The 8638-nt window shown below is 47.5% G+C and overlaps 1 protein-coding gene across 1 annotated transcript in view; it reads left to right on the forward strand.

Annotated features, from left to right (window-relative positions):
• The first annotated feature begins 4339 nt into the window (after positions 1-4339).
• DPYS (dihydropyrimidinase) overlaps positions 4340-8638 on the forward strand; it is an 82438-nt gene continuing 78139 nt past the window's right edge. The window contains exon 1 of the mRNA XM_049633016.1: positions 4340-4701. Coding sequence (XP_049488973.1) covers positions 4405-4701 — 297 coding nt within the window. The 5' untranslated portion in view covers positions 4340-4404. The remainder of the gene's footprint in view (positions 4702-8638) is intronic.

Here is an 8638-nt window from a genome sequence, read left to right on the forward strand (position 1 = left end):
GGGAAAAACAGTACTCAGTTCAGAGAGTTGTGAGAGTGAAGTAAAATAAGGTGCATAAAGCATTTGGCCAGTCCTGACTTGACGTGAGTGCTGGATAAATCTTTGCTACTGGTGCTGGTATTGTTATCCAGGGCAAGCATCCTTCCTTCCGGCCAAGACTGGTGCTTCAGGGAAGGGTGCCCTCTGGAGTTGTCCAATGGCCAGTTCTCTCACTCTCTCTTTCTTTCTCTCTCTCTCTCTGGCCCTCCACAGGCAGGGGACCGTTCCCACCTGTCATGCATGTCATTGCTGAGCAGTGATAAACATGTTGCCCCTGGGCATCAGCACACAGACTTCAGGATCAGTTCCATCAAGCATCATTCCCTGATGATGACTGCAGGCTTCACACTCTGTATATGGCACCCTTTCCATGAAGGGCCTCCAATGAAGTGGAGGGACCAGAAATAAAATAGTCCTGGATCTCAAAGGCAAGTCTTACTTTGTCTCCAATTCACACACCTTGACCCAAGAAGAGTTAAACTCGAAGACTCTGCCAGGCACTCTCTGAATGAGCTTCTGTCCCTGTTCCCAGAGTCACAAAACTCTAAAAGCCCAGAGGGTGGGTCTTACAAGCTCCTGTCAACCTCACTCCTTGTGTTTCAGTTGAGAAGATTCCTTCCCTCTGCCCATAAACAGTGGCTTGAAACCCTCTCAGGGCCACAGGGTCCTAGAGCAGGAGCCGGCCAGTTCAGGAGAATAGGGAAAGCAAACTCCTGGACTCTGGGCTTGCTGAGGACTTAAATACCCCTGGGTCTGATGGATTTGTTTTCCCAAAAACTCAAGCCACTCAGTGAAGGAAGTCGCCATTTTCTCCTCTACCTTGCTGCCCTTTGAAATCATCAGTCAGGGCTGATTTCTGTGGTTAAGCATCGATCTTTGTAATCTTCTGGGTGACAGTGAGTCCTCCACTCTTTGTTCTGTGAGTCAACCAACCCGACTCTTCCCCCAGCAAGAAAAAGGCAAAATGACAGTCTTGCTTCCCACCAGTATTGCGTCTCTCTCTCCCAAATCCTTGTTACTGCCCAGTGAGGCCTTAAGTAGACCTCTGGGTAAGGAGGAGGCTGAACAGGACAAAGCGAAGAGAGGAGGGGCTGTTCTGAGGACAAGCTTCCTCCAAGGATCACTTTTGTCCAGGCTCATCCCACCTGGTGAATCAGGGAGAGCTCTTTCTGTGAACTAACACTTCTCCTTGAACTTCCCCACTCTGTCTCGTGTTGCTGTCGGTGAATCTCCATGAGCCACTTCCTCCTGCTTCAGCGACATTCTACAAAGCCCTTTTTCTGATAAAAGTTTGAGTTAATTAAACATGGGAAGTTGGTTTGATGTAAAGTATCTAAAATAGGGGCACGTGGGTGGCTCAGTCGGTTAAGCGTCCGACTCTTGATTTTGACTCAGGTCATAATCTCACTGTACGTGAGCTCAACCCCCGCATCTGACTTCGGATCCTCTTTGTCTCTCTCTGCCCATCCCCCATGAGTGCTCTCTCTCTCTCTCTTTTCTCTCTCTCTCTCTCCCTCAAAAATTAATAAACATGGGGGGAAAAAGACTCTGTGGGGCGCCTGGGTGGCTCAGTCAGTTGAGCATCAGACTCTTGATTTCAGATCATGTCATGATCTCAGGGTTGTGGGATCGACTGACCCTATGTTGGCCTCCATGCTGAGCATGGAGCCTGCTTAAGATTCTCTCTCTCTCTGTGTGTTTCTCTATCCCTCTGCCTCTTTCCCCCACTCGTGATCAAGCTCTCTCTCTAAAATAAAATTAAAAGGGAAAAAAGGGGGAAAAAGACTCTACTAAAAAAAATAAAATAAAGAAACCTTTGAAGTCATTCACCTGGACAGTTTCAGAAAGGATGTCGCAACCACCCTGGCATCCCATCTTATTTTCCTACAGTGGTGTGTTATTTCGATAGCTTACAGGAGTTTCATTACATTTATAATTATTCCTTTCACCTTTACACAGCAGCCTTTTCACAATAATTGCATAACCTTCTTGGATTTCTTGTTTCTGGCTTGATGGCCAAATCAGGAATCTGAAATTACTGAGGCTTTCTAATTTTTTAATCACTTAGACGTATGTGTAATCTGAGAGATGAGGAAATTTGCAACGATACCGTCCATTCCACTATTGGAAACACCATCCCTGAGGTCACATGTGACCGCCTTGTCTTTAAACTCAAAAGATATCTTCCCAGTCTCTGTCAGTTGACTGCTGAAAGTGACAGAAGACCCGAAGTCAACCAACTGCCACAGAGTGGAAAGTCTAGAGGAGGGGGGACTTGAGGCACGGGTGGTTCCGGAAGCTCCAACCATGTTGTGAGAAACCAGCCTCTCTCCATCTCTCCTGCATGTCCTCTGTGTTGGCTCTGTTCACAAGACTGTTTCCCTGTGTTGTCTACACGGCTCCCAGAAGCCTCTTGTTTATAACCTTCCAGGTTCAAGTCCAGCAGGAAGGAATAAGGTCCCCATCTGCTCCATCTAACAAAAGTCTTGGAATCTGCTCTTACTAGGCACAGTCAGCTGGCCTGGGACATGTGCCCATCCCATCACTGTGAGGACTCCTGGGTGAAGGATTTCCCACAGAGAAATTCCAGGGCCTGTTAGCAGAATAAGGACAAGAACAGGTGCTGGAACAGCAGATGTCTACCACACTCTCCGACCCTTCTACAGCATTCAGCTCTGCTGCCCTTCTTGAAATTCTGTATTGCTGTCTTCCCTCACACGTTGCTTTCCCATACCCCTTCTGACTACCCCTCTTCTGTCTCTGCTTCCTCCTCCTCCCCTGTAGGGTGCAGGGCTGGTCCAAGGTTGTCTAGCTCTATCAGACTCAACTTTGCCATCCTTCCTCTGTGCCTTTACGTACTCTGTTCCCATGGCCTAGCATGCCATTCCTTTCCCCACCCCTCATCTCTTTATGTCTGTGTCCTCTATATCCTGGTTCAAATACCTCTCTGTGAATCTTCTAGATCCAATTGTCTTCAAGACAGAAGTCGACTCTCCCTTTCCCCCAAACTCTTATCTTTATCCTCTCTCAAAGGTAGAATTTTCTGTTTTATATATTTTGTCATCTATTGAAGTATCGAATGTGTGTCACCATTGGCTGGCTCCTTGAGGACAAGATGATATTTATCTTTATCCCTTACCCCCACCCCCCACCCCCTTGCCCATCCAATCCCCTCCATGGTCAGTCCTTACAAAGCCAGTATTTGTTCATTAGGTTTCTATGGTATTTCCCATTTTATTAAGGTGCATTCACATCCATCACCATATCCGCTTCTCAAAGAAGTCTGCAAGGGTGGAGGGGGAGAACAAATATCTCAGTTTTATGTATGAGAAAACTGAGGACCCAAGAGGGTGAAAGACTTAACAGAAGACCTCTAAACCAGTCTTGTGAAAAATCGGACTAAAACCCGGATCTTTAGAATTACATTACTTGCTATTTTCCAAGAAAAACTTGCTGGTACCTATTGCATTCTTAAAATCTGGAGAATCATTGATACCAAGCTGCTTTAGTTTCAAAGAGATTAAATATTTCACTCTGAACTTTCACTCCGTGTCTGCCAATTACTGGGGTTGTGTGATGGATGATTTGCTCCTCATAAAAAATATTTTTTTTTAATTTTTTTTTTAACATTTATTTATTTTTGAGACAGAGAGAGACAGAGCATGAACGGGGGAGGAGCAGAGAGAGAGGGAGACACAGAATCGGAAGCAGGCTCCAGGCTCTGAGCCGTCAGCACAGAGCCCGACGCGGGGCTGGAACCCACGGACAGTGAGATCGTGACCTGAGCCGAAGTCGGACGCTTAGCCGACTGAGCCACCCAGGCGCCCCTAAAAAATATTTTTAAAAGGAAATCCAGATCAAGTATCAAGTGGTTCCTTCTGGCGTGGGTATTTTCATTGTTGCTGCTGCAGGTGGGGTGTGTGTGTGTGTGTGTGTGTGTGTGTGTGTGTGTGTGAGAGAGAGAGAGAGAGAAAGAGAGAGAGAGAGAGAGAGAGAGAGAGAGAGAGAGCGCCTGTGTCTATGTGTCTTGGGACAGGCACGTTCGTCTTTAAGGGGCAGAATAAGGTGGATTTCTTTCCCCAAAGTGCCTTTTCTTACAAGGGAAAACAAACGCTTAAAACTCCAAGACTCTCCCTCCCAGTGACCCGGACCCCTAGACTGGGGACGACGGAACAGTCGGGGTGGTGACCGAGCGCAGCCGGTCTGCCCCAGCCTGCCAGCGCCAGCTTCGCCTCCCGGGGTGGAGCCCGCCCCGCGGCCAGCAGATAAACAGGCGGGCGGGTGCGCCCGGGCTGCGCGCTCCCCTGGGGTCCCGGAGCCAAGGCCGTCGGCCGCTCTCGGGGACCGCGAAGGAGGCCACCCCGCATGCGCGGTCGGCAGCCCTTGCCCCCCCTCGCCATGGCGGCGCCGTCGCGGCTCCTGATCCGCGGGGGGCGCGTGGTCAACGACGACCTCTCGCAGGTGGCCGACGTGCTGGTGGAGGACGGCGTGGTGCGGGCGCTCGGCCGCGACCTGCTGCCGCCCGGGGGCGCGCCCGCCGGCCTGCGGGTCCTCGACGCCGCCGGCAAGCTGGTCCTGCCCGGCGGCATCGACACGCACACGCACATGCAGTTCCCCTTCATGGGCGCGCGGTCCGTGGACGACTTCCACCAGGGCACCAAGGTATCAGCGCCGCCGCGCCCTGCACCCCGGGTGCCCCGCCGAGCCCGCGGGCCTCCCCCAGCTGCCCCGGAGCCCCCGGGCGCCTAGGGGCCCGCGGGGCCGGAGCGAGCCTTGCAGCCGCGACCGAGCGGCCGTAGGGCCGGGGTGGGCGGTCCCTTGCGAGCGCCCTTCTACCAGACTCCCCTTCCCGCTGGCTTCCCCCCAGCTTAGGCCAAGCCACACGCCCGCTACTCCTCGCTTTGGGTAATTTGACACGTTTAAGTCAGCCTATCCTCTCGCCCTCAGTTCTCTGCACCCTATACTCCCCAACTACCCCCTTCCCTCCCCGCGCCTTCCCCATTGTCGCTGCTGTCCTATGGAAGTCCGCAAGTGTTCCATACTATCTCTACAATCTCTCTGTTTACCCGGCACCCCCAGCCATTTCTCCCCATCTTCCACCCCCAGCCAAAACCAAATGAAAAATCCGTTCCCCTAGTAGATACTGCCTGACTCCAAGTAGGCAGCGTATGCTGGGTAGTGGATGACAAGTCTGGGCAGGCTGGTAGCCTACTGGGTCCACAATCTTTGCCTCCACCCTCCAGTGGAAAAGACACAGCCCTGACAAGAATTTATTTATTTATTTTTAATGTTTATTTATGTATTTTGAGGAAGTAGGGAAAGGGCAGAGAGAAGGGGAGAGAGAGAATCCCAAGCAGGCTGTGAACTGTCAGCACAGAGCCGGAGGTGGGGGGCTTGAACTGAGGAACTGTGAGATCATGACTCAAGCTAAAATCCGGAGTCAGACATTGACCCGACTGAGGCCCCCAGGCGCCCCCTGACAAGAATTTAGAAGAGAAATATTCCAGGAATGGTCTCCCCAGCACTCACACAGGTGCCCAGGCAACCTGGCCCCATTTCTTCTTTTTTTTTTTTTTTTTTTTTTTTTTTTTTTTTTTTTCAACGTTTTTTTTTTTTTTTTTGGACAGAGAGAGACAGAGCATGAACGGGGGGGGGGCAGAGAGAGAGGGAGACACAGAATCTGAAACAGGCTCCAGGCTCCGAGCCATCAGCCCAGAGCCTGACGCGGGGCTCGAACTCACGGACCGCGAGATCGTGACCTGGCTGAAGTCGGACGCTTAACCGACTGCGCCACCCAGGCGCCCCTGGCCCCATTTCTTCTTAATCAGCTGGCCCAGGAGATACAGAATATGGACCTCCTTCTTGATGCTTGAGCACCTGGGGCTTGGCTGATGGTGCAGGAGGATCAGATCATCAAACCAAGGTGGGAGAGGGTTGGGTTTCTCTAGACACAAAGGCCTAGAGGCTCTGCTCAATGAAAAGAACCTTGAACGTTTCTCCAAAGCTCCTGAAAATAAGATCTGGAGACAAACTGGGCTGCCTTACAGCTACATAAAGTTACAACCCCACTCAGCACTTTGGTTAAAGCTAAGCCCATGCCCTCCTTGAGGCTTGCATTTTGGGGTGAAGGTATTGATATCCTTAAGGCCTAAACTCTTGTGTGTGAAACAAATCAGGCTATTCGTCAAGATATTAATTGTACAGGCTTTCAAAGTAGTTTGAACTGTAGTTTGTTTACCTTACTAACTTCTTTCCAATAGTTTTATTCTCCTCACACATACTCTGTCCACATTTCTCAATCATCTATGATTGACCACACTGTTTAATAGAAAAAAAGAACAATTTGATCCAGAGAGAAGGGTCTGGGCAGGCTGTTCACATCGATGTTTGGAAAGCTTACTCCTAGTTACTGATTATTAACCTTTATCATCAGGGCAGTGGTCAAAGTGTTTTGTGGGACATATCATTTCTGTTGGGGAAAAGTGAACATTCATTGCCCTTTACTTTAAAAGTAAACTTTCCCAAACTTATTTTTTACGTTTTAAGTGAATCTTTCATATATAAAAGCAATACATGATTGTACAAAATTGGAAAAAAAGTATTAGGAAAGTAGAAAGAAAAATAGTACCCATAATCTCTAACTCCATTGACAACTCCTGTGTCCGTATATTGCTTTTGTGCTTTCTAATATGCTTTATTTTACATAATTGATGTGGTATTATGCATGTGTGTATGGGCCTGTGTGCATACCTGTCCATAATTTGCAACCTGTTGTTTTTGGTTACAGTACATACTCTTGCTGTTACCACAGGCTCATCATTAACAAAGTGCTTTGCTAAAGGCAGGGCATTCATTGACACCCCCATTTGCCAGGTGCAGAGCCGCTCTTTCTGGCCATCTGCCAGGACCACTAGTGTCATTACCCCACATCATCTCCCTTTTTCTCAGCAAGGTTCTAGAATGAGAAGCAGCCAGGATGCGGGGTTGGAATGCTGTTGGGGAGAAACATTCCTTCGCTTTCTCAAGATCATCCGTGTATGCCCCAAGGCCCTGGAAGGTGGTTCTTAGTCTTCTGTCTGTCGTTCTTTGGCCATTCAGGGATTCCTAGCATGGAGAGATGTGCAATTCTATTGTGAGAAGGAAGGTCTTTGAAGCATATCACAATATTATAGTCATCAACATCTGAAAGAACTTATCCACCAGCTGATTCTCTAGGCATCTCTGTATTTAAACGTTGTCAAGCTATTAAACAGACACATGTTCTTCATGAGCTTAGGATCTTAATTAAACCGAAAACAATATGGTCAGAGATGTTAAGGTCAAAGATTTAGTAAAGGCTAAATTCATGTTGAACACGAAAACAGTCCTCACAAAGACACTAAGTTACAGAAGTCTACTTCAAAATCAGTTGGATCCCAGGAGATCACCTCTCCTGCCCCCCAAAACAGAGGAGACTCCACATGGGTAAACACAGATACACAGGAGCATTAAAGCGTTGGCCTGAGTTCTGGAAGGACAACATTATTGACTCACTTTGCCCTCTTTTATAGAGTCTTTCATAATTCCCAAGGCAGTGTTGGTGGAGTTTCTGGTTTGGGGAAATAGGGGCAAAGAAATCTTTTGTAGATGTTGATTGGGCTGTATATTAATCTTGAAAAAATCTTATTAATACCATTACATAACGTTTATTTTATCAAGCACCTACCATGTGCTGGAACTGTGCTGAGTTGTCCACCATCTTCCAACAATCTCAGGGGTTGTTCTTTCATTTTGCAGCTGAGGAAATTGAAATTTAAGTCACTTGCCTAAGGCCACACACCAGTCAGTGACCAAGTGGCTCTTCAAATTCCTTACTGCCTGCCATTGCTAGAGCTCTTACCTACCTACTAGGCTCACTTCCTTTCTGAAACTATTGGGAAAATGTGTGATGTTTGTCCGTGTGGCAGGTGCTGGGATGAAAATGCTGGGTACGTCACATGCCGATGTGAGATGGCTTTTCTCAAAAACAGAGCAGGGTCATCCTTAAGAAATACAGGAGCTCTTCACTCTCCCAAAGCTGGAGGCAGTTAAGGTTATCAAAATAAATACATATTTCAGGAGTTAGGTTTGTGAGGCATTTGTACTTGAATTTATGGCTGCATCATTTCTAAGGGTAAGAAATGGGTACCTTGCATACAGAAAGCTATAAAGTAGAAATGATATATTATGCTTTCAGAGATGGGCCCCAAATGTTAAGACCAATAGCTTTTACTTTCTGCATGCACCAGGCAGATCATTTATAATATCTAACACATAGAAGGGATACTGTTCATGGTATTCTATTTATTGGTCACCAGATTGTGATGGGGCCCAATTTAAAAAATGAAATATAGGTCAACCAAAGGTTACATATTTTGTAAGTCTAATTTATGGCATAGGTTGGGTTTCAAGCCTAGAATTGATTTACTTAATTACAGGTAAAAGCTTTCTATCTGATGTAACTAATGGAAATAATTTTCTGCTTTAAAGAAATCATATTTCATTTTGTTGAAATATACTAGATGTACAGTGGTTTTCCAATATTCAATATCCATGAGGAAAAACAATGGGATTTTTTTTT

Source organism: Panthera uncia, chromosome F2 (assembly GCF_023721935.1).
Source record: "Panthera uncia isolate 11264 chromosome F2, Puncia_PCG_1.0, whole genome shotgun sequence".
NCBI lineage: Eukaryota > Metazoa > Chordata > Mammalia > Carnivora > Felidae > Panthera > Panthera uncia.